The sequence below is a fragment of the Chiroxiphia lanceolata genome, chromosome 8 (genome assembly GCF_009829145.1).
Source record: "Chiroxiphia lanceolata isolate bChiLan1 chromosome 8, bChiLan1.pri, whole genome shotgun sequence".
Lineage (NCBI taxonomy): Eukaryota > Metazoa > Chordata > Aves > Passeriformes > Pipridae > Chiroxiphia > Chiroxiphia lanceolata.
The window spans coordinates 2,450,711-2,476,973 of record NC_045644.1 but is presented as its reverse complement, the minus strand read 5'-3'; the positions used below and the strand labels follow the sequence as shown (position 1 = coordinate 2,476,973).

The window sequence follows — 26,263 nt, the reverse complement described above, 5'->3', positions numbered from 1 at the left end:
GAGCTGAGAGGGACTTGGGACAAGGACGTGGAGTGATGGGACAAGGGGGAATGGCTTCAAACTGACAGAGGGCAGTATTGGATGGGATATTGGGATGAAATTGTTCCCTGTGAGGGTGATGAGGCCCTGGCACAGGTTGCCCAGAGAAGCTGTGGCTGTCCCATCCCTGGAAGTGTCCAAGGCCACTTGGAGCAACCTGGGCTAGTGGAAGGTGTCCCTGCCCCTGGCTGGGAGGTTGGAACTAGATGATCTTTAAGGTCCTTTCCCACCCAAACCATTCCATGATTCTGTGATTCCAAGATGATGGAAAGCTGGTAGGGGCTTTGGTGGCAGTTCATATTCTTCTCCTTACAGCACTGGGGCTGTTGGCTCTCCCAGGGGATATCTGTGTGGGATGTGGGGTGAACGTGGTGCTGCCTCACTTTACACATTTCTGGTTTGGGAGACCACTCACCATCTCTTCCGTGGTGGCAAAACTGCCCTGTTTTCACAGTGAAGGCTTTGTCTCCTCAGTGAGGGCTTGGGTTCAGCCTCATGGTTTGTGAGCCCCACATGCTGAGCTGCTCCCAAGGTGGGGTCGGATGCTCTCCCGCTGAGAGCGGACTCCTCAGAGAGCACAGAGGGGCTTTGTTTGCAAATTCTCCTCTCCCAGAAAACAAAGCAGGCTTGTTTAACAAACACTTGACAAACAAAACGGTCCTAAAATTAGAATGCTTATTTCATGAATGAAAGCTTACTATGAAAACAAACATTTCTGAGGACAATGGAGGAAACTTCTTTAAAAGCACACGTGTTTGGATGGTCCAGAATTCTTGTGCAGATCCTTGTTGATCTTTTGTACAGATAGCTCTTGCTTTACTTGCTGTTAAGGTTTAAGTTCTAACACATGCTTGGAACACTGTGGTAATGTGAGCCTTTTTATTTATTTATTCAGTTTTTAATCTGCAGATGTAAGGGAGACAAGTAGGTTTAGATTTTTTGGCAGAGGTGACTTAGCCTGGTAATATAAATCTTAGACCCTTAGAGACTGAGATTTATCATTGCCTTATTGTCTCCTTCAGATTTCTAGTCTGAATAACATCTTTTTGTGTGTGTTAGGGATACGTTAACTTGAATTTCACAATATTATTTATTCAAGAGCCTGCACAATTGTTTTTACTGATAAACTTTGCTGTCGTCTCCCCTTTGTCCTACAGTTTTCTATCCTGAAATTACTGTTAACACCTATTTGTATGTATGTGCCACTGTTGTTGAGGTTGTGTCTTCAATAATGGGCTATGGATATTACTGTGAGGAATGACTAAAAGTAAATTATTTGGCTTGTACTAGTTTTATTATTGTTGGACTTAAAAAAAACCCCTTCTCTAGTGTACTATGTATTGATAGAAAGCCTTAAAGTTAAAAATCTTGTACTGTTCTGAATTATAGATTTCAGAATATTATTTCTTGCTCTTAGGTGTATGAAAGCAAACAGAAATGAAAAAAGCTGGAGGGGCAATTTTTGAAGTGACATCACTTTTCAACATGATTTAGTGGCCTAAATCCTATAAATGCTTTTGAAAATCCCACATAGCATATCTTAATCTAAAGCCAACATCACACATCTGAATTCTTAATTAGGAGTATATTTCAACTTGTGAATAGCAGTGTTTCACAATTTGCAAGGCTGTCAATTAGTCTGGTATTTATTATGTCTTGAAATATTCCACGGGCTGAGTTGGTAGCTGGGGCATGAAGGTGAAATATGAAATTATTTATTCAGTGTAAGGCTACCACCAGCCCAGACTTCCTTGGGTAGGTCTCACTTTCTTGCCCTCAGAGTCTAGTCTGCATGGATTTTTGGCAAGTTCTGTGTGGTTTTGGCTGGGTTTTGTGAAACTAGAGGCTGGAGCAGGGCTTTGGGGAAGTCTGGTACAGGAGGAGTATTCCTGGTGGCGAGATAGGTCTGGGCAGCCACAGAGGGACCTGATCCATAAGGCTGAGCAGAACAAGGGGCTCTGAGTGTTTGGGGGCTCCTGAGGGGTTGAGTGGGATGAAGGGTTGGGTTTTGGAAGCTGTGGAGCTCCAGGGAAAACTCTTGAGAATCATTGGAGAGACATCAGGAGAGGTGGGGAGAGCTTGGGCGCTGCTGAGCGCTGGTGGCTGCCGGGGAAAATGGACTTGGAAGTAACCACAGAACTGTGCTGGGGAGTTCTGAAGGTAATGGCAAAGAATTGCCCAAAACCTTAGAAATCCAGGAAAATTGAGGGGCAGGAAGAAACACAGTGTGCCCTGTGGGTGCTCAGTCCTGAATGTTTCTATCCAGAAGCTGAGAATGTGTAGTTGGATTAAGCTGCGAGAGCAACACGTGTGTTGTGTGTGCATGGATAGAAAGAGGAAATTGGAGGCTTCATGGATACCTGAAAAGTAAATATATAGAATTTACCTCCTTTGCTTTTGTGTTGTCTTGTGGAGTTGTTGTGTTAAAAGGTGAGAAAAAACAGATTGAAGTGAGTCGTGTGAGTAAGAGTAGCAGGTTTGACAAAATAATTTTTTGTAATTATCACAGAAGATTAAAAACATTGGTGTACTGTTCAATGTTTTTGTAAAATAAAAAAAAAATTGATGCACCCTGCCCTCACGTCCATTTCTGTTGTGCTGGTGCTTTAGTTGTGGTGAATTTAAGTTTTTTGGTTCCCTGTGCAGTTGTACAGAAAAGAAAACATTAAAACATGCTCACTTTCATTAAAATTCTATCAATTTGTGTTTGTCTGTTAGATAAAGATGGTGTGTAGTGTTTTTACTTTGATAACTACATGGTAGAAACCTCTTTGACAGGGAATTCATTTAGCTTTCCTGTGGAATATGTCTGTAAGCCACAGAGGAATGCTGTTCTTTTACATATGACTCCAGCTAGGGAAGTATTAATGAATGTTTAAGCTATTTGATATCAGTGTGACAATTTTGTGCATGCAAAGCGTGTTTATGATCTATTAGGTTGGGCATATTTTTCCCAGTAATTACTTCACTTTATGTTAAATATAAGAAAATAAACTTTAATACTTAATTTCATACATTTAATTTAATGAACTCAAAAAATATTGTCAGTTTATGGCAACCCTTCAAGAGAAAGATATGGGATCCACAGGACTGGAATACTCAATTCTTTTTCTCCTTTTTTTTTTTTTTTCTTCTTTTGCCTCTTGCAGCTGCCAAAATAAACTCCTTTTGAGATAGACCTAAGTCAACAAGAGTTGGTGTGTCTCTAATGAAGCATTCCTCTTGAGGCCCCTACTTGGGTTTTATCTTTGGACCATAGTTTTTTTTTTAGTCTCACTTTCCAAGTTAATGCTGGGGTCTCCTGAAGAATTTCTGCTGCAGATTCAAAGTAAACAAGTTCCCTGTCAGTAATCATAGGGTTTTTATTCCTCCAAGCTCTTTGATTTTTTCACAATAAAAAGACAATGCATATTACATTTTCTTCTGTAATATACTTAAAAAAATATCAAGTTGTTGAAAAAGTTGGCTAAAATTCAGGGAAGCTAATAATCCTCAAATGTAGAAGCTTATAACTCTTCTTATTGTTTTCCACTCAAGTTTTCTCAAACTGTGCTACTTTTTTTAGCATTTCTAAGTAGCTTCTCTATGGACAAGGTGTATCCCAGCTTCCACCTTCAGAAGAATATCTGGGTGGTACCATCTTTAATTAGCTTGTTCTCAACTGAATTTTTAATGGCCATTTCCAGTAAATGTTAGCTGATTTTAGGTATTTGATTTGAAACCACAGAAAAATTTTTCCTGTGATATGTTTTGAACGTGAAGCTCTTTGAATTCGTAGGGAAACTCAGTCTCTAGATGTGCACGAATACACCTGGAATTAGAAACATTCTTTGGAATCTCAGTCTTGTGTCGATGTCTCTGTTCTGCCAGTTCAGTATCACTGATACTAAATATTAATGACTTCGATAGAATGGCAATATTTGAAGCTATGCAATGTTTTGATGTTCTTGGTGGCAGTCTCTGGAATTCCAGCTAGGAATTTCAGCCAGTGGAGTTTTCCTGTAGGTGCCATCTCATGTCTTATTTTTGTACATCAAACACAAAGTTTGTGTAACAACATTGAAACCAAAACTTAGTTTCAATGGTCTGTTTTAATAAAATACCATTGTGTACAGCACAGATTAGCAGACATAAACAAAAAATAGAAATAATACTAAAAAAGGGAAAGGAACCTTGGGAAATGCAAAGAAGGCAAAATAGATACATCAACAGTATGTAAAAGTACTTAGAAAAAATGCTCAAAAAGTGACCCTAATTTTATGTGAACTTCTTTTGAGCAACTCCATACTTGTAGTATTTCTCTTCGTTTCTCACTTTCAGGAGTTGATTTCATACTTGTCTGTCATTTGGATATTATTATTTCAGCTTTGGATAAACATTCAGCTGACTTAGGGCAGTTCAGGATCCATAAATTTGCTGTTCCCATCATCCAAAGTCTGGAACCAGGGGACAACAGCAGTTTCAGGGTAAATAATGCACCTTATTGGTCTTGAAGGGACCATTTTGTAATGTGTGTAGTGTTTGTTGTGTGAAACACCTTAAATGAGGCAAATTCAATCTAAAATTAAAAGTTTAATCTAAAGAGTGAATGCTACTAAAATCTAAAAATCATAAATGTCGAACTTGTCTGTGTGTGTCTATCCATCTTTCTTAGAGAAAAATGAGTAAGAGGGAGGGAATGGGAACAGGCACAGCTATATTTAATGTCCTGTGTCCCAGTTCAGAAATGTTTCTCTGCACTGGACACTCATTGCTTAAGTAGATCTCAAAATGCAAAGAATAGAAATATAAAATACTGATAACTGCCCACTCAAAGGTTATCTGTAAATTATCTTTTCATAAGTATTCATTTAAATAGTGTGGGTCTATCTAGTCGTCAAGGAGATGGTAAAAGTAGAGGTTTTATGATGCAATTCTTGAAAATACAGATTTTTTTTCTTTCCTCTTTTGTGCAAGCCTAGTCACTGGCTTTATTCCAGACTTAGTTAGTGGCTTTGATATGGTGACTTTAGATAGAGAGTAGCTTTAGTTGCTTAGAACAAGTAATGGGAAGCTCTCACTTATTGCTCTTTCTAAATGAGAAGGAGCAAGCCCTTGGCAAGAAGTCTTGGAGGAGAGAGAGCAATGCCTGAAATAGTTGTCAGAGGATGCCCAGAACTGTGTCTTATCTTTAGCTCTGGACAGTTGCATCCCAAGCTGATAAGAGCTGGACAGAGTTAGAGACTAAAGGGGAAAGGAAAAAAAGGCAAACCTGTCCCAGATGTTCCCACTTGCTCTCAATGGAAAGCAATTTTTTGTCTCCCAGCCCATGTTGGCTGTTTGACAGTGTCAAAAACAAGCTAGAAAGTGCTCAATATTTCAGATAATTGCTACAAAAGAGGGCAAGGTGAAAGCAGCTATTTAGGGTGTACACTTAAGTTATGAAAATAGCAGAATCCAAACAATCCAGGAGATTGCTAGGATTAGCATGTGTTGACAAAACAAAGAAAGAGTAATAGTTTCTGAAGGTATTTCGAGGGGAGGGGGAAGTGTTTCTTTGGAAGTGCTTCTTTGCAGAGCACCACAGACAAAGTGCTGAGATTTACCTTAAATCTCAGTGAAATTTAAAATAAGCTGAATTTAATTCTGTTTTTGTGGTGGGCTAAGAGCATGTAGCCAGTTATTGGCCAAATAATTGCATGATAGTTGTAGGATATTGAACATGAAACTTGGCTACCTTCCTTTTTGACTTTTACTCATTATCTTAATCTGTTTTACACTTACCTGAAATATTTTGTTTACCTGAAGGACACTATGGAAACCTTCTGAAACACTTTTTCCCTATATTTAGTGAACAGGAAATTATTTGTTTCCTATGAGTTGTATGACATCTGAAAACAAGTGTCAGAAGTATTTTCTCTTTGGAAACAGTTTATGATTAGTTGTTTCTGTTAATACTCTCCGTGGAACTGGGAAATAAACAGAAAAGAGGTGAAAGTTGGCAAATTATATACAAATTTGCTTTGATCAGTCCGTTTAAAGATCCACGAGGCACATTGAGGAAGAAAATACCAAAAATTGTAAACTGCCCTAAATAAGGGTCAGAGCTAGATGATCCTGAAGAAGCCTTCCAACCCAAACCATTCTATGATTTTGTACTTCTGTTGGAAATACAATTATAAATTATATTTACATTTCACTTATGGGAAACCAAGGAATATAGGAGAAGGTGGGTGTTTGCTCTGACTTTCCATGTTTGGGGTGCCTTGGGGAGCACCTTAGAGCTGCCTGTAAAATTCCCATTACACTGGTTTTGTGCCTGTGATGATGTAATGAAAAGGATGAGAATCAGCACAGCTTTTTGAAGAGCAAGGACTAGCCCTTCATGGACTTCTCTAAAGCAGTTTGAGTTCTGTGAGCTACGAAATGAATTGTGGTTGTTATTTGTAACATCTTTTAAGGATTACAACTCATTATTCTTTAATAAAACAGAAAGATGGCCGAGCTCTCAAAAATGCACCCCTGGGGTCCTAAAAATGTGGAGTGTGTAATTAAATCAGAGTTTGCAGTTTGGATAAAATCAACTTGTTTGATCCTGGCACTGGAGTTACCAGGCAGCCTGGTGGGGCCTGTGGTGAAATCCATGGTGTCACTTATTCTCTGAGTTACCTGATGATGTAACTCCTCTTTGGTCCCAACTTTCTTGTGTGCTGAACCCTTTTTGATGATAAATTCAAGGTCTCCAGCCATCTCTCATGGATAAACAGAACTGCTTGCTTTATGTCTATTACTCAAAGGGGTTTTTGTTTGTTTAAAAGGATTTTTAAAACAGAGACTGCGAGATGGGAGTGACTTTGTGTAGGTAGTTTTGGGGCAGGGGGGAGTTGTTTTGTTGCTTTTCTGAAGTCTTTTAGGCCTTCCACAGGTGGATCCCACGTGAGTGGCCGTGGACAGCTGGCAGCCCAGAGGGATTGAGGTGCCCAGCTCAGCGCGGGCACCGCCGACCTCCGCCTTTGCAAACACAGCGGTTCCAGTTACTGGCAAAGGGCTCTCCTGGGGATCCATAAAGCCTATTTCTGTTTGTGTAATGAAATCAGGGAGCAAGGGTCTGCTGTAGTGCTTTGCTGGTGGGATTCCAGCGGGGTTGTCTTTCAGTGGAAGGGCTGAATTTGATCACCCCGGGGTCTGTCGAGCTCTTCCGCGGGCGGTGCCGCCTCGCCCACACGGGTCGCGGTGGATGATTTGGGGTTGCTTTGTTTGTGTAGCCAGAACGCTTCTTTTTGAGCATCTGGCTGGAAATGGAGATGAAGGCAGTCTTAATTCACTTTTAATAAAAGATCAATGCCTTTATTGTGGAAAAATAGAATACAGATGTAAGCTGTACCTGATAAAAGAATTAAATGCGTGTTTGACCTTCCTGTTTTGTTTTTTCAGTGCTACTGGTGCTTGACCTTCTTTGTTTTTGAGACTATTGTCTTTCTTGCTAGTTTTACATTTTAAATTTTACTTAGACTACAAAAACAAACTCTTCTGGTGTTTTTCATCTCAAGTGCTTACCAAATCCCTCAGATTTTACAAAATATTTAAAAAGTAATCTCCAGACTGAAGTCTCATTAAAACCTTTGCCCTTCCTGTGGAACAAAAGTTCAGAGAAGTTCTGGCCGATTCTAATTTGGAAACTGTAAAACAAAAAACATCACGGTGTGAAGTATTAATTTAGGCTTGGCAGCCTCACTGTAAAATTCATTTCCAGAAGCTTCCAATTAAAATGCAGCATGTCTAATTGTATAAGAGAAAGCACCTTGAAGGCTCTTATATAAGAGGAAAAATGCCCCGAAAATTAGTGAAAATAAAACATCTTGGAGGTATTTTTTTGTTAAACAAGCAGTCACATTTATGTCACAGTGAGTTGACTTGGTAGAAGAAACCATGTACTGAGGAATTTCTTAGCCATACTGCTTTTCAGTATTGCTTTTTAATCAAGCCATTTGATAGATTAGTCTAGGTATTTAGGTATTTATCTTAGGTATCTAGATTAGGTATTTATCTTTTGAGTTTCTTTGTATCTGTGTTGTACCTGGTGCTGTCTTGCTGCTTGAGCGATGCAGTTTGTATGGTTTTGTCCTGGGATCCTTTTTTCCCTGATTCAAAGAAGAAAAAGCAAAATTGGATAAAGGACAGGTTGAATAAGATGGTTAAAGGTGTAGAATACCTTATCTAATAGTGCAGTAAAGAATACAGGTCCCTTCAGTCTGATGGAGGTATCATGGAATCACAGAATGATTTTGGTTGGAAAGGACCTTAAAGACCATCCAGTCCCACCCCTGCCATGGGCAGTGACACCTTCCACTAGCCCTGGTTGCTCCAAGACCTGTCCAACCTGGCCTTGGACACTTCCAGGGATCCAGGGGCAGCCACAGCTTCTCTGGGCAACCTGTGCCAGGGCCTCCCCACCCTCACAGGGAAGAATTTCTTCCAATATCCAACCAAACCCTCTTTCAGTTTACCCGGTACCGTATTCGTCTGTAAAATCATGAGTGACAGGGGGATAAGGCAACAATTGTTCTCTGTATTTCTGTCTCAGAGGCAGGAACAAGCTCTAGCTCGCAGATGGAAGTAAATCAAAGCAATTGTTTAGGATTATGCAATGGCAAAATCCATTATTACTGAAATTACCTGGTTCTAGAAGAACTGTACTGCAAACTGTTGGAAGTCAGGAGTGGATTGGCAGAGTAACAGTAAATGCTCATCCTGACATTTTAGTCTTCACTGATTGTTTTCTACTCATGGATGTCAGAGATGGGATATTTATTTGAGTGTACCATGGACATGGGTATGACCTGCAGTGGCTTTTATCTTATAATGGTTCAAAATGTATTAATATTCTGTCTCAAGAAGGATGTTTCTGGGTGTCCATAAAAATTCTAAACAGCACCAAAAAAAATTTAAATTTTAGGTAAATATATGGGGTTTGTTTCGAAAAACATTTCAAAAAAGCACATTTTTTTTTTTGTTTTGGATATTTCTGGACAAAATGTAGATGCAGAGAAAGAAATATGTGCAGTTGTTGTATATTGACAGAGTGCATTTCATCAGCAGGTGGTGTTGGATTTGAGAAGCTGAAACCTGAGACAAGTGCTTAGGGATGGTCTGTAAGATGATACTTTTTGTTGAAAGTCTTGTAGTTAAATATTCCCAAGATTGTCTGGGCAGCTTAAACAGTGCTACTGTGCAAGAGCTTTTATACAGTGAGATAAAAGAAAGCAAAATGTTTTCAGTTGTGAACTTGTACAATGGACAGAATGACTTCTGAAATGAATGCTGATTTAATCTGAAGTCAGAGAGAAATGATTTTCCAAAGCAGTTTTGCAAATCTGATTAAGTTCTGCTGTAATAAATCCCTCTGCAGCACTTCCCTTTGGGAGATCCCCTTTCTGTTTTGGATTTATGTTGCTGTACACTGCAAATCAGCAATATATAGAATAAGGAGTATAAATAGTATGCTTAGAGGCAGGTTTTTAGATGATGTAATCATTTTAGAGTGAGCAATGAAATTTAAACATTTTTCTAGAAGTGCAGATGCTCCTGGACATGAGGTAGAATCTGCCTGGGTTCTCAGGTTTAGATGTTTTCACAGTCCAGGAATAAGGGGACAGGGAGGAAAAAATATGAGTTGGATTCACAGTGGTTTGTTTTCATATTGAGGTTTTAAATATTTGGAAGAAAGTAAGTAAATTGAGAGTAAGTGCTTATGGAAAGGGTGGTGATGGGGAGGTAAAAGCCCTTAGACATTATTTAATTTGATTTAGCAGATTCTGTGGGTTCCCTGTTTAATTCTGTCAATACAGACACAGTGCAAATGCTGTTCCTTGGAAAACTCCCCTCAGTAGGTCCCATATTCCCACTTCCTCTGTGGAATGAGTCATGGGATGTGGGTCCAACCATCAGTGTAAATAAAATGCCTTTTCAGGAGGACTGTCTTCCTTCAGGTATGTTTGTAAACACTTTTAGGAAGGGAGGATATCAAAGAGCATCAGTGGCTCCTTTCATTTTTACCTCTAATTCCATTGTGTGTCCCAGCTCAGCAGTGTGTCATCCCCACAGCCTCCTGTGCCTTCAGGGAAGTTTATTAGCAAGATCCTAAGTTTTGGGGGAAGAAAACATCTAAAGGAAGCCACCTCAGAACTATTTCTTCCTTTTTCTTTCCTAAGTAGGGTATTTTGGTGCCCTGAACCTGCAGTGATTGGATAATCAATTTTTCCTGTTCCTGTGTTGCTCAGTACTAAAGAAACTTTTTTTTTTTTTTTTAGTAATTATAACCAAACCAGTAATGCTGCAATGCAGTTAATTTTATATATCCTATTTATACCAGGCTATGACATTATACAATTGTTTGGGAAATTTAGAATATACCTGCATACTGATACAATTTCCATGTGTGGGATTCACAAAGGTGATAAATCTCAAGATGTGGGAGCAGTATTTCCTAGGAAAACTAAGTGGCTGGGCTGTCTTTACTTATAGCCATGAGTATGCCCCTGCTACTAGGAAAAACTAATTTGCCACCTTGTGTTTTCTGTGCTCTGAAAAATGATTCCTTGGCTATTTCTGCCTTCTGGGCCACTTGAGAAAGTGTCTTTAAATCAAGAAGTAGTTTATATTCTGGGTTTTTTTAAAATGTGACTGAAAAGGCATATTTTTCCCCCAGGTCCTTAAATTGTTTCATCTGAGTAGTGATGACTAAAAGTATTCTTTAAGCACTACCTTCACATACCATTCAATTATTTCTGTTTACAGAGCATAACATTTCAAAGTGGTTTATTTAATAATGTCATTTCCATTCTCTGGCTTTAGAGGATTTTCTAAGGCCTTGAGGTTTAAACTTTTGCATGGACTTGGAAGAATATTGTTTTAATTTAATATAAAAATTTGCCTTTAATTAAAAATCTAAAACCAACACCGGTAGTCACCAGTCAGTCCTGAATGTGCTTCAAATGAGAAATTCAGTCACACACACCATTTCAGAAAGGTATATTAGATATTTGACAAGGTTCAGCAGGAAGCTTGCTTATTTTTATGTTTTTTTCATGTGGACAGTTTGACTGTTTTTATCAGAGATAATTCTTGTATCTTCTACTCAACAGTTTACAGTTGGTGGGAAATACATTAAAAATGTTAATTTTTTTGTAAGTATTATGAAGAGTCAAACAGTAAGAGTGTAAAAAGAATTGGGGATCTCTGCAAACTTAAAATTGTTTCTTCTGATTCTCCAATATGGGATATTTCTCCATAAGAGTGTCCCTGAAGGAATGTCTTTTTCTCCAGGCTGTAGTCAAGATAATTATGTATGTCCCTTCCCAAATATTGCTCAGCTTCATTCAAGGGTACTTTCCTTTTTTCATAATGGAAACTGGAAAAAAACCTGAACTTCATCTCAAGATGATAATCTTAATTACCTATTTACTGTAACTGCTATGAAGAACTCCTAATGGCCTGAACTTCAGCGTCACTTCTGATAACGCCCAATCTTTTAACTTTTAATTGAGGTCCTTCAACTTTTCATTCTGTTTGCTGTATGGGTGGTTTTCAAGCTGATACATGTAAGGAATTTGCAATTTAAAATTTCATTTGATATTGCCACCATATGGTTCTGGATGTTGAGAGGGTATAGATTGAATGAGTAATGGCTCCAAGACAGATTTTTGACTGAAGTTATAGGCCACTGAATAATCTTATTTTAAATCAAATGAAGATCTGATTAGAGGAAGTTATTGTTGCTGAGGTGGTGATTTTCTGTGTAGCTAAAGGGAAAATAGTTATGTCTGTTTAGTTTCTGGGAATGTCTGCAAAGAATATCTTTTCAATAAATCAACAAAAAATGGTAGAATTTCACTAATCATTACCTGTAAACTAATCCAGGAAAAACTCCATGAATTAAAGTAGCAATGAACGAAATGCTCCATCACTAATGCAATAAAAGCGTCCTGCTTACTGTTAAGTGGGTTTTTTTCTATTAGATTTTTTTTTTTTTGGTCTCCAATATTTGCTAGAATTACCAACACTTGAGATGAGCTGCCTTTGGAGGTGCTGAGTTTTTTAGTGTCGGCACCAGCTCAGCAGAACTCTAGAGGATAACTTAAACACAGAGTTTCAGTAAGCAAAGCCAAAACTTCTCTAGTCCATCTTGGATGTCGTGGAAGTGTGTGATGTTAATTTTACATTTTCATCACGTGCCAAGGTTAGGTTTGTATTCCTGAGATGGTGCTGAAAGGACTAAAAGGCTGTGATTTCACTGCACACTCATTTGGTGTAGATTAGATTAAAATTATTCCTCGTTCTTTGGAAAAATCTGTAAAGCTGTGGCCAGAGTGTTCTTGTGCAACTGGGTATGACTGCTCTCTTTTTTGGTTTTCCCCTTCTTTTGTCCTTTACAGGGTCAGTACAGGCCCTCTGACCTGCTGTGTCCAGAGACCTACGTCTGGACGCCGATCGAGCAGTGTCTGCCCCTGCTTGAGAACTCCAAGTACTCTCGGTTCAACCAGGATGGAAAAGCAGGTGAGTTTACAAGGAATGACAGGCCTGTAAATTGTCTGTCCTTTTATGATGTATCAGTAGCATCTGCTGCTCTTGCATTATGGAAATGTGATCTGTAAAATATAAGAAGTGTAAAATTCACAACTCCCGCAGCAAAACGTAGCAAATGGAGAGTTTTGTTTTGTAACATAAAGTAAGCAATGCAAATTTGAAATACATTCCCTTTTGGAGACTATACATAGTTCAAAATTAACACATATTGCTGCCTTTCAGGTAATTATATTTACTATTATGGGCACGAACAAAACCAATCAAATAATTGTTCCTCACATTCCAGTTGGAGGGATGCACAAAGGAAGGAAATTGGAATCAATACAGGAAAGTGAAAAGAGCTGGAGGAGCTTAAAGGCATCAAGTGCTTTAGTTAAGAAACAAAGTGGCAGATTTATTTTAACAATCTGTCAGTGAATGTGAAAAATACAACCAACAGCAGAAGCACCTTAAACATCTTGAAGTAGATAGATTTATACATTCTGTAAAATAGGTGTTTAGTGATTTGCCAGTATAGAATGGTTGAAAATGTTACTGACCAGGACATAATACAGTAATGCTACTGTAAAACAATGCAATCACATGGAAAAAATACATGTATTTGCTTTAGTTACTGACTCTCTGGGCTGATGGCAGGTCCCAAGGGAGCTATGTTAGAGGATGATTGAAGTGGTGCTTGTGGGGAAAGGGAACCAACTTAGCTTTAGTTATTAATTGGAAATTGCTGAATATCCTCTTTCTCCTTTGCATAACAATTGAATGTGGCTGTGGTGTTATTCAGAGATGTGTGGTGTTACTCAGCTCAAGAGTGTGTAACACCATGGTCTGTTTCTAAGCACCAAAATACAGATTTACCTGTCTCTGAGTAGTCTTCAACAGCTGCTTCTTTCTTTTTACTTTTTTTATTTTACTCTCTTTCTCTTTTTTTTTTTTTTTTGATCTTTTTACTCTAGTTTAGTAGGATTTTCCTTCCCTAGACAGTTAACTGTTAAATCCTGGAAGGGTAGGATATAGATAAATCAGAGGAATTTGAATAGGCTGCTTAATCAGGACTGTGAAGTTCTGGAAGTGCTGTTGAGTTCCTTGCACATCCTGTGCTTGTTACCTGGTTGCTCAACTGGAACACTAATAATAATTAGAAGAACTACAATAGCAAAGTTCAAATAAATTTCTAGCTGTAGATTATGATTTAAAGTTTTAGTAGCAGAATTACCTGAAGGGTTCTGTGCAAATAGAGAATGTTCTTTAGGGATTGTGGATGTAGCCATGTGATGTGGTGGGAAACAGTCTGGGGAGCACGTTTGGATGCTCGTTGAAAAGAGTATTTATCCCCCAGGGAAATTCTCAGTGTGTAAGAGGTTGAAATGAGCAGCACATGATCATGTCTTGGTCAACCAGAACCATCCTTAGATTGGGGAGAGAAAACTGGAAAGAAATTACAAAGGCAGGAGGAAGAAGGGAGTGGCTTTGGAGGCCAGTGGTGTTCAGGATTCTCTTGGTATTCAGAAAGCAGAGAGTGCTAAACTGCTGCCTTTGGAGGTGTTAACCCCATGCAAGCAGAGGGGCATCATCTCCTCAGCTGTGTGAAATCCCTGTGGCAAACCACGTGTTTGGAAACCACGGGATATAAAGCTTTGTGTCATTATCAGCACAGAATATCTCACTCCAGACACTACTGGAGCTGTGACTTGTGTCCTGTGGTTTAAGGAAATTAAAACATAGCTCCACGTTGAAGTGCACAGAGCCTGCTGTGAGCTTGAAGTCATTTGAGGTTTAAGTAGTTGCTTGCTCCAAGGAAGCCATTTCTCAACAATGAAATCAGTTCCTTTCTTAATTCTTTACTCTCTACAATAGTCAGCAATATGAGTTTAATGAAGTTACAGTGAATTTTAAAGAGACCAATAGGAATGGTGGTGTGCTTTATTCCTCTTGAATCAGCTCTCTGTGATACTGTCCATGAGTGTGGTGAAGCAGGTCATGATTTATCAGGAATGGGATGTAGAAACTGATATAACCAGATAATTAACAACCAGATCCAGTAAAGGAGTGGGAGAAACAGTGCAGCTTGCATTGCTGTCTGGGGCAATAAAACAGTCACTGGAAATAGTCATCTGTAATGTCTGTATTGTCAAAATTTCTTAGGCATTACTTCATACTAGTTTCTTTGTAATTTTCAGCAATTTCTGAATGTGTTTTCCCTCCCTTTAAAAAAAATTAAGAAATTTACCTCATAAATTTACCAGTTGCAGTGTCAGGAGAGAATGTTATGTGCTCTGACCTCTCAAACCTCTGTAAAATGAAAAGGATCTTTGAGTATTTATGCACGTTACGTTGCAGAACTCCTTCCTCTAATCGGATTTATTTTTACTTTTCTGGAGAAAAAAAGAAAAAGATCCTCAGAAAAAGTAGCCTTTTCTTTTCTAAAGCACGAGAAAATATTAATTAATATTTATGGAGGATTTTTTTCCTGGTTTTCATTATGTGGTTATGTGAAGCTGTAGCATTTTCAAATGTTTTTTAGAGTGTATCGTTTACCATTTCGTTCTTCTCTGGCGTCTCATACTTTTATCAACAGTTGGAGAATGAAGAAGAGAGGACAGATAAACTAAACAAAGTCCTTAACTCTTTATACAAGACAAATAAGTCTAAGGAAGTGTCTCAGTTAATAACACTTTACTATCCCTACTTAACCTCAAAACACACCAATCATACAGAGACAACAATGAGGTTTTGTACCAGCAAACACTCGAATTGGATACTTAAATAAACTGCTGGTGTGTGCATTTCCTAACATGCACTGAAAAACATCAGTTACCTCTGAAAACATTGTGCATAGCAACATTCAGACAGCATTCATGGATGGTAGGTCATGTTTGTCGAGTATTTTTGCTTTTATAAATCACAAGTTTTGCCTGAATTACTCATGCCTCAGAACAGATTTTTCATTTTTATTGTCTGTTCACTTTGAAAAATTCAGAAGACCTGGCATCATCTTATAGATGAGAGAGGTCTATTAGGATTCTGATATGTTTATTATTAACTAGTCACCAGTCATTTACTTACAGCTAAATAAGTAGCTAGTGAGATGGGGCACTAATAGAGGGTTTGGATAGTGATGCATTCTGGAAATTGAGATAGTGCTGAACTTCATTTAACAGGCCATTAGCTGTAAGTACAGATGGAGATATGCTGAAGAAAAAAGAAGTTAATTAAAAGGTTGCTCTGCAGATAAGTACTTGACAGGGATTTTGACAAGACATCAAACTGATGAGCAAAATTTAGACACATGATAGCAGCTGCTGAAATATTCCTGGGCATGATCTGTGTGCCATACTCAGTAACTTCCTCCTCTCAAAACTGGTCCTCGGGGTTTTATTTCACTGGTGCTTTCACCAACTGCTTTGCCCATGAAACAAAGGCAGTATGGAAAGAATTATAAGTAGTTTACTTGGTATCCTGGCAATATTTTTATCCTTCCACTTCCCATTTTCCTCAGATTAACCCAGTGACGTGTCTTTTCGCTTTCTAACATCTGTGGAGATTTTCAGTTGGTTTGCTCCTGAGAGAAGCCTTTGAAAAATGTCTTCATGAAGTAAAATCTTTATTAAAATCTACTTTTGGGATGGTAATTAAATTAGTGGGAAACTCCAAATCTCTCTTCCCATCAGCACTGGACTGTCAAGACTATTAAAAAGCAGCTTCAGATGAGGACAGATACAATCCCAATCTAAAAGTGCTTCAAAGCCTTCATAGTTATGTGACTGTGTCATATAATGTGGGGTGGACATAGTGCCTGCCAGGGTGAACAGGGGACTGTTACCCAAGTGAAGAAGCTTGATGTGAATTTCTAGGAATGATCCACAGCAATGTCAGCAGTGGAAGCTGCTTCCCACCCTCCTGCATCTGCAGAAGCTGTGTGAGCAGGGCTGTGAGTGCTGCAGATCAAAAGGACTTCAAGGCTTTTTCTGCCTTGACTGATTTGTCTGCTGAAGTTGATAAATTGGGTAAGCTAATACACATCTGCTCAACTTCCTTTCTATCTAATAATAGACTGAAATCAAAACGGAATCGAATGGAATACATTAATTAAAATGAAAGTATTTTCTCCAGCGTTGAAAAATTACACATAACAAAACCATAACATAGGCTCCTCTGTCTTTGCTTTGTGTGTTCTTAGAGACAAGACAATCTTTGCTCCAGAGAGCATGGTTAACAGAAACCATGATGGAGGCAAAAGGATGGGATAAAGAAACAGAGAAGCACTTCTGGGTTGCCTTGTGAATTGCAGTAGTAGACTAAATTATAGTCTGTTAATAGACTAAACTGAACTTTTTGTAAACATCACAGTGAAGGAGAGTTTCAAGGAGGTCTGTAAGGAAGTACTTCAGTTGTCTTTCAGAGTTTATGGAGAAATCTTTTGTAGTGTGAGAGGTGTAGGAGAAATGAAGAATATGGGGAGACACAAAACAGATAAACTTGTCTGGGATCTCAAATCCCACAGTCTGAAGTAGAACTTACATTGCTGCCTGCAGGTGCTAGGAATGAAGAGGGAGGGAAACAGAGAGTGGGAAGCCTTAGAATGATGTGATCAGGGTACAAGTAGCTGGCAGAGGCGTGCATGGAAAGACAGGGAAGAAAATTTTGCAGTAGTTCATGTCAGTAGAACAGTGCGAAGAAGGACTTGGCAAGAACAAGCTGTTGAAATAAGTAATGATAGGATTCAAACTTGAACATCTAGGTAGATATTTGTAGAGATGAGTAAGAGAGGCTGTTATTTGGATACACTATGTAGAGAGAAACTGGATGTGGAAACCTGAAGAGATGACAATGCCAAAGGATTCAGCAACCACCTTCCTTCCGTCCCTTGCTCTTGCTGCAGACCAGACTTTGCATCTGCCACTTCCACATGGCAATAAAGACCTTGCTTCTTCCAGCAGAGTGGAAGTCCTTAGGAGAATTTAGGCTTGAGCTGACCAGTTCCCAGCTGGTCTGAGCCAAAATTATGGTAGGCATTGGAATCAAGAGAAGATGATTTGTCTTTTCTGTGCTTTCCAGTGGTCGGCCTGCCCAGCCACCCAGGAACTGGGCAGGCTGTGTCTGCACAAAGGGCAGATGCTAAAATCTAAAAAACCTTTAAAATTGCCTCGTGTTCACGTACAAATCTTAACCATTGGAGAAAAACAAAACCTAAAAGGAAAAGAACACTAAAATCAGTGCCTGAACTCTCATTCCCAGGAGTATGAGTCCAACAGTCGGTGCCGGAATCCTGGGACACGACACAAAGTTATGTAGAGGTCAGAAAATCCTCACTTCAGGCTCACAAGAATCACTGTAAAAAACTCCATTCAATGTAATCCCTAATGGACAGAGTTGATAGCAGATCACTAGTTTTGATCACTATTTAACAACTAGTTTTGAGTTACCAAACTAAAGAAAATTATTTAAGATTTTCAGTCTTTTTCTGTAGTAATCTTGTAACTTTTGTGGCAAGTTTTTACCAGGTTTTCAAAACTGATTGGAATACAAGCTGAAAAAAACTCTTTTTCTTCAGAAATATATCTGCATATTTCTATCTATTCTGCTGCTCAGAGTGAGCTAGAGTAGTGAAAGGCAAACAACATTCCCAGTATTTAGCAACAACTGAATCCTCTTATTAGCAGTTGCTAATAATGCATCTTAATGCTTCTTGCAAGAAACTGAGGGTTATTAGTTCTAGTAAATAAAACTTAAAATCCTTACCCAGAAATCTGCAGGCTTGTTATACAATACTGTTTATTTTTAATATATGGGTTTGTGCATAACGCTTTCAGTAGAAAAATAACCTGTCACAACTATTTTGATAGCTATCATTTCTAGTGCTGTGTTTTTCAAAACATTTAATTTTATGTACAATTTAGATACTGCTATTAAAAGTATTTCAGACATGTTTTACGTTTATTGTGTGCGTGAATGCAAGTATTTTGACTTTCCCCTCCCATCAAGTGCAGAGGCTGTTTAATTTTACAGTGTATTTAAAAATATAGTGTATTAGCATGATACTGGTCTTATTCCTCCTCCCTCTCTCAACAGAGAAGCCACGATCACATATTTGTATCCTGAAAGTGAACTGTGGTTGCCATTTGGTCACGTCTGATAGTTCAGATCCCTGGCAAAGTCCATGTAGTGTTGCATCTTTGGATCCAGGCAGAGGGATTAATGCAAAAGCCAGTATATGTTAATGTTTATAAGGGTAGTGTGATGCAGATTAATGTTTACAAGGGTAAATGCACTGAGGTTCTTGAGACGATGAAAATGTGGTCACAAAACCATCCCAGATGGAAAACATTAAACCAATTGTTTAGAACTGTGCAATCATCTGATTTGGGAGAAATTGCTGGTTTTCTCTAGAACAACTGCTGTTTATAATATTTTTTAAGATAGTATTGTGTACTTTGGAGAGTTGGGAAAGAGTTTAAATAAACTCTGATAGACCACGAACTAAATTCTCCTGAAGAACTAGCTTTCCACTGTTATCAGAGCTATGGGTAATAAATTTGAATGCTATAACCAAGAAAAAGACAGACATATCAATTCTTTCCAGCAGCACCTCTAGAACAGACACGTCTTACAAGTTTGTATCTGTTTCTAATTAAGTTTATGAACACTTAGAGCCATCAGAATGCATATTTCTAAATCCAGTGTGATCCTCGAGCATACAAATGTTTAAACAATGAAGATAATGCCAATAAGGTGTAGCCAGGCAGATTTTTCCCTCACTTTTTAGTGTGTTTGTATTACAATGCAATGACTGGCGTGGGGTCTTAGCCTTATATGCAAAAATATGCTGAAATATTGCAGTGCTTCTGTAACACAAAGGCAGTGTTAGTCACTTAATTTGTGGGTCCTTAGCAACTGGCAGGGCATGAATTGTTGTGTGGGTTAGAAATTGCAAACTTTAATAAATATTTGAGATTTTAAAGTTTGTATTTATTGATATTCTGAATATATCTGCTCCTGACATGGTTGTGGCAGAGTAAACCAGTGCCCCTCAAGCGGCACCACTGTCTTACTTCCACTGTGGTTCATGAAATCTTTGGCTTGGACTGCAAAATCCTCAAAAATATGTTTTAGTCCGAAATTACCATCATAGAGATTGTGTAACAATCAGAGGTATTTTGAAATTAAATTTTTTGAGGACTTTGCTTGAAAAAGAAAGATATCCAGGCATGCTTTACTTCTCGTCACATTGAAGAGATGAATCTTAGATGGCTTTATGCTCAGCTAGACCAGAAATGAACTTATGAGTTGCTGAAGATTCAGGGGAATGTGGGGAAGGGCAAGGACTGCCAAATCCTGTAGGAACCGTTTTCCACACGCAGAAGGCGTTAGAAGCACAAGGGCAGAAATTAAAAATCAAATAATGTGGGACAAGCAGAGAGATGATGCAGATTTATTCCACGCTGAGGACAACCAGCATATGGGATTAGTTTCAAAATGTGATAAAAGTTGAAAGCTGTAATTAGGCCCAGGCACAGAGCAGCTGTGGAAGGGACACCACAGGCATGTGTTGAGCCCTGGCTCAGCCACCTCTGCCAGGGTCAGACCTTCTGGAACAATCCACGGTGCCTCCAAACATGCTCACTCTCTGCCCTGGTGACATCATCCCAGCTTTTCACGTGGAGCATAATTGATTCCATGTTTTAATTAATTTAGCCAGTAAATTGATTGCTGTAAATCTGATTTATTTAGCTGATAAGCTACTGCCAATTGCTTCAGTTTTTCCTATTTCATGGAAATGTTTGCATTTGTAATTCTCAGCTTGACTCTCGTCTCTGGTTTTTTTCCTCCCCGCATATCAGCCTTAACGAGGGCTTTGCCCTTCTTTTTGAAAGATCCTCTTGCTGCTTTCTACCATTTTCACTTCTGAACAGCTCAAGTATTTTAATAAGTAGTATTTAACTCTTTTTTTTCAGCTTTTCCTTCTCGTTTTTTTGGAGCTGTAACTCCTTAAAGCATAACTTGTTTTTTGTGCTGTCTTTTCATGGAATCACAGAATGGTTTGGGTTGGAAGGGAACTTAAAGCTCACCTGGTTCCAACCCTCTGGGCAGGTCCACCTTCCACTATCCCAGGTTGCTCCAAGCCCTGTCCAACCTGGCCTTGAACATTTCCAGGGATGGAGCAGCCACAGCTTCTCTGGGCAACCTGTGCCAGGGCCTCCCCACCCTCACAGGGAAGAATTTATCCCTAACATCTAATCTACATCCAACTCTCCTTCCCTTTAAAGACATTCCCCCTTGTCCTGTCATCCCCACCATCATCACCATCCCTTATCTTTGGTATTTAAGATGCATTAGTATTCTCAACCTTTAATTCACAGATTTTATAGCATGTTTAATGTGTCTCTCCTACCATTAACTGAGCCACTTTGGATTATGTTCTTGATGACAAGTAGCTTGCTAAAGTCTCTGTAAAGACACGTGTGCAGTTTTCATTCCCTGCTACAAGTGACTTCGAGTTGCTTTCACGTGCTGGTTCCAAGTGCCTGTTGGATTAGAAAAACCTGCAGAATCCATCAGAAATTAGTTTGGTCATGAATGAGCTGGTAAACCTTGGACTTAGCAAGTTCTGATCTGCAGAAGTACCTCGTGCAGGCTGCTGAGTCAGGGCACCTGGTTTAGGGAGAACATGCCCTGGATTAGCATCTCCCGGTGCTCATGCACTGAAAACATTGTGCCTGCTGTGGTTCTGCCTCTGGCCCTTGTCTGCAGGGTGCATTTAAACTGAAGGCATAGCTGACAGTTGATTAGATAACCAAAAAATAGAGTTAAAACAGGAAAGACAGAACTGAAAAAAAAAAAAAAAGCCAACAAAGTGTGCTGGGTATGCAGTTAATATTCTTCATTGGCAGTTCACATTCTCATTTCTTGTATCTGAAGTCATCAAGAATAGTGTTAGAGATACAACTTCAAAGGAAGCGACTAGTTCATTTTGTCCTCTGGAAGAGCATCTAAAAGTGAAGTAGTTATCTTTGTCAATTTGCCATCGACTGGATTATACTCCTTTTTTTTTTTCTTTCTTAGTGTCATGACTTTGGAGGCACTGGATGCTGTTTTCAGATGGGAAGCTGTTCAGTCTCATTTAACTAACATTTTCCCAGGTAGTATTAGGGGGATTTTTATACTGCATCCCTAAAAAGCAAGGCCTTGGAGATATATCATACCAGTCCTTGACAGGACAAGAGGAAGTGGCCTCAAGTTGTGCCAGGGGAGGTTTAGGTTGGATACTGGGAGAACTTTCTTCACTGAAAGGGTTGTCCAGCCCTGGCACAGCTGCCCAGGGCGATGGCAGAGTCCCCATCCCTGAGGGATTTAAAAGTTGTGTGGATGTGGCACTTGGGGACATGGGTTAGTGGTGGCCTTGGCAGTGCTGGGGGAATGGTTGGACTTGATGGTCTTAGAGGGCTCTTCCAACCTAAACATTCTGTGATCTATGCTTTAAATCTTGCCCTTCAGTAGCTATTTTTCAGGCACCTTTTTTCAGGATAATAAATCGAGATATAGAATAATTGTATTATATGAGAGCTCCTCCTAAATAAACTGGGAATTTTATATAAATATTGTTTTACCTGCAGTTCTTGGGTTGTGTTTTGTGGACACATTCTTTCCAATGTGTCCAGATCAGCGGGACACAGTTGGATTTTAGTGTTGGGCAGCTCAGTCAAAGACTTGTTTGCAGGTAAGCCAGAAGCTTTTGCTTGCAGCTGAAACCAAGAGCTGCTCTGAATTGCTGTATTCACAGGAAATGTTTTCCATTGGCCCCTATTCATGTTTACTACTGGAATAATAAGAGTCACAACACAATGAGTGATTGTTTCCTCGTGGCCCAGCGGGGTGAGGGCTCTCAGTGTGTTCTGGGGGGGTGATTAGGCTGCTCCCTTCTCGGGATTGAATTGCAAATCATAAAGCAGTTGTATGATTTCAGGCACCAAGCCCAAAAGTTTTGTTTGGAAGATGCCTCTAGGATTTCCCCTTGTTGCAAGCTCCTATCCTCACCCATTTTAAGGATCCCTATAAGTTATACATGTAAAACTGTAATTTCTCTGTCTTCATGTTTTAAGGATCATCGATAATGTTCTGATAAGGTGCATTTTTCCACTTACAAACGTTCTCTTTTTCAACAGTGCTTTCAAAAGCTCCCCCTTTTTTTTTTTTTCTTGTTAGAGTAACTGCAAAGATTTGGCTGATTGAGAATATCCTGAGCATTTTACTGTACTTCCTTTGTGACTTGTGCTTTCTGGTTTTAATTAAGAATTCTTTTCATTGAATTTTTGTGCGTCGTTGTTTATGCTTCATTTTAACTGTACTCTTACTTTGGTTTGAGTTAGTATTTTTATACCCCAAGGCATAGAGGTCTTTAATATTCCTTAATGTATGAGTCCAGTGTGGAAGAAGAAATATGAGAAAAAGCACATTTCAACCATTGTTTTATATAAATATGACTATTATTGGGTTATTGCTTATTGTCTCTTTAGCTTTTGAGAATGACATCTTATACTTTGCTGGTGAACAAAAAGTAATGATGCTTTAAATTGAGTAAGAAATGAGCTTAAATTCAAAGGTCAGACGTATTTGGCTTCTGACTCCAGTGGAATAATTTTCTATTTTCATTAATTAATATCTCCTATAAATTCAGTTATAAAATTTGAAAAGTTAATTTGTTTCTTCCTTTTACAGTTTCTTTGTTTTAAAATCATTGATCATTAACTGTGACAAGGTCATGTAAACCAGATGTAGCTTTTCTTTAAAAAAAAATTGGACAAGGCTGTCGTGTTTCTCAAATAAATTAACATCACTGTAGCATAACCAGCAAGGAATGGTGCTTCTTTTGATCATTTTTACACCTAGTTTGAAAGCTTGGCTATCATGAAACTTTTAAACTTCCTGTAAATTGAATTTTAAACTTTTTTTTTTTTCATTTATACAACGTGAACATTCTGTTCATCTTTAAAAACCATGTAGGTCCCAAGTGCTTCAAAACTGACAATTAAGAACCAGGGACAACTTGAAACAAAAGCAAAAACTCAACACACCCTTTGGGCTGTCAGTCTGAAAAATACAGTTATCAAGTGTTTATTTTTGTGCTTCTTGTTCTGTGGGTTTTATGCTTAGAGGTAAAAATAATTTTTTCAGAGATTCCATTTTTAAGTAAAATGAAAACTAATTTATAAAGTGAGTTATTTACATGGGAGTTTCTTTCGAAGTCTGCTTTCAGAGTGAATCACAGGTTTCAGTCAATGGCACAGTTTTAAATATTTGAATTTTTGAATTAGGGCTGGTTCTTTGCCTTTTCCTTTCCTTCTTTCCCTGTTTCATCCTGCTAAGGGGGGAAAAAAATATCCAGGTTTTCTGTGTAGCATGGATGCTGAAGGACAAAGTGACAATGGCCAAATACCTTCGCTATTCCAGGAGTTGAAGGAGCATTTAAGGAAACTGAAACTTCTGATCAGAAACAGCATCATTTCAGAGTTTAGTGAGAGTACCACATTTCTTTTTTGAATTACTAATTCTGAATCCATTCTGTGCAGAAAATGTAAGAAATATTGTCCTGTGACTAATGTGGGGTGTTTTGGAATTTGGCAGTTGTCCTTTTTCCTATTTAAAAAATAAGAATGTCAATAAATTCGTCGCTTGTTTATAATTATTTCTTCACTTGTTTTCCTGTAAATGGAAAAAAGGACTTTAAAAAATGTTAGCTTGCTTGTATTTTTAAGTAATACCCCTGACAAATTAAAAACCATCATATTTGTGAGGAGGATATCCAAGGGGGATGAGGGAATAGGTGCCATTGGCTCGGCGTCACACCTGGCTCTAGAGATGGGCAGAGAACACTGTGGCTGCCTTTCCACATCACTGCTGATCAAAACCAGCTTGGACCAACTCAGCCACCACCAAAGAGCTGGTTTAGCAATAGTTTGCTGCAAAACCCTCTGAACCATCCCCGTTTTTGCAACATGGTGTTGGCTCCCAGCCTGGGCCGAGCTGCAGCTCCGCTCTCCGAGTCTCGGTTGTCCGGCTTTGCCCGTCCTTCCCCGGCTCCCTGACCACGTTGGAGCTGGTTTTCACCTCAGCTTATGCTAGGTAGTAATAATACAGATTAATGCACTTTTGAACAATAAAATCCTTTGGAGATCAGCTTCTCAAAATAACATTAGAAAAAATGCTGATCGATTCCTGGCTGCGATGATTCCGAACGTGAAATTCTGAATTTCTCTAGAAAAGAGCACTGCCGAACAGTGAATAAAAAAGGTGAAATCATTCCTCCTTATTTCACACTGGCATTTCAGCAGGAATGCGTATCAGCATGTTTTGGTTGCAGGAGGGAGCTTGTAGTTTTAGGAGGAAGTTGATTTGGGTTGTGCAAAGAAATAAGAACTGGATTGTCCAGGAGCATGTCAGGCTTCCTGCTCCTCACATTCCTCCTCGTCCCTTGGGTGTAAAAGCATTTTTGGGGCTGATTGTAGACTGGGGCTGCCTTTGAAGACCCACTGCTGGTACTTTCAGTGTGTTGCTCAGTGGTGCTGCCTGTGCTTTTGATGAAGGTGATGTGTGAGCTGGGTCAAGAACTCAAATCAGTGTCTGCCAAGACAACCCCTTGCATAAAAGGACTTTGGATCACTGCTGATTTTTACTCTGTTTTTTTGCTGGTACTTAGCAACATATCTGCTCTGCTTTGTTTTTTCAGGAAGGTAATCCTCCATGTGTGAATTCCATGGAACAGTGGTATATGGGGCTGGGAACAAAAAATTCTAACACCTCTCTGAGGTCTTTATTGGGTCATGGTTGTAAGGTTGAATTATATGTGAAATCTCTCCTATATTCAAATTTCAGTAGATGACTGCAATATAAATAATTTGCTGCTTTAGGAGTATAGGGGAGAAGAGAAAGAAGTGACAGGCAATTTATTCAACAAGAATTCACCTGTATTTTTAGCTCTGAGACTTACAGAATAATATTTCTGTAAAGACAGTTGGCAGCTGCAGTTGCCCAGTTTCCTGAAATTACAGATATTTTCAATCTGCAGGATTGATTTCTCTGCATTTTGTGTATCTACCATCCAGGCTATTGACAGATATAACTGAATTAAAGGGATAAAACCTTGTATGTTTTATATACCAAGTGGCAGCATCTCTTGTGTAGAATACAATAAAGCAACAACTCAGAAGGTTAAAAATGAAAAAGAGGGAGAAGGAAAAAACAGACTTTTTAAAAAAACCTTTTTAGTGGTAACAGTACTGCATTCAGTAATTACAGCAATGATTAAAGTTGCCCTAACATGTTGTTACACTATCTGATGACAGTGTCTTCCCAGAAATTGAAGTCACTAATTAAAATTTCTTTAGTAAAGCTTGGAAATAATACTTACTGATAGAGATGTTTTTTCCTCTTTTCAAAAAGAAATTTTATTTAATTAAGCGTTTGAATTGGGATTGCTCCTGTATCCCAGCATCAGCCACACAGGGAAGGCCTGTTAGAATTCAGTTGGCATCTTCTTAAATATAAAGCAAATTTTATTATGTGCCACTCAACAGGAGCAGATATTTAATTTTTCTTATTGGGAGAGTATTTTCTTTATTGAACTGTGCCAGAGCTCAATCTGCTCTTATTTTCCATTCAATTATAT

General features: G+C 38.8%; 1 protein-coding gene across 5 annotated transcripts in view; it reads left to right on the top strand.

Annotated features, from left to right (window-relative positions):
- ATE1 (arginyltransferase 1) overlaps positions 1-26,263 on the top strand; it is a 75,540-nt gene that overhangs the window by 43,273 nt on the left and 6,004 nt on the right. For all 5 annotated transcript variants that reach the window (XM_032695080.1, XM_032695078.1, XM_032695077.1 and 2 more), the window contains exon 11: positions 12,453-12,573. In XM_032695080.1, the coding sequence (XP_032550971.1) occupies positions 12,453-12,573 (121 nt within the window). The remainder of the gene's footprint in view (positions 1-12,452; positions 12,574-26,263) is intronic.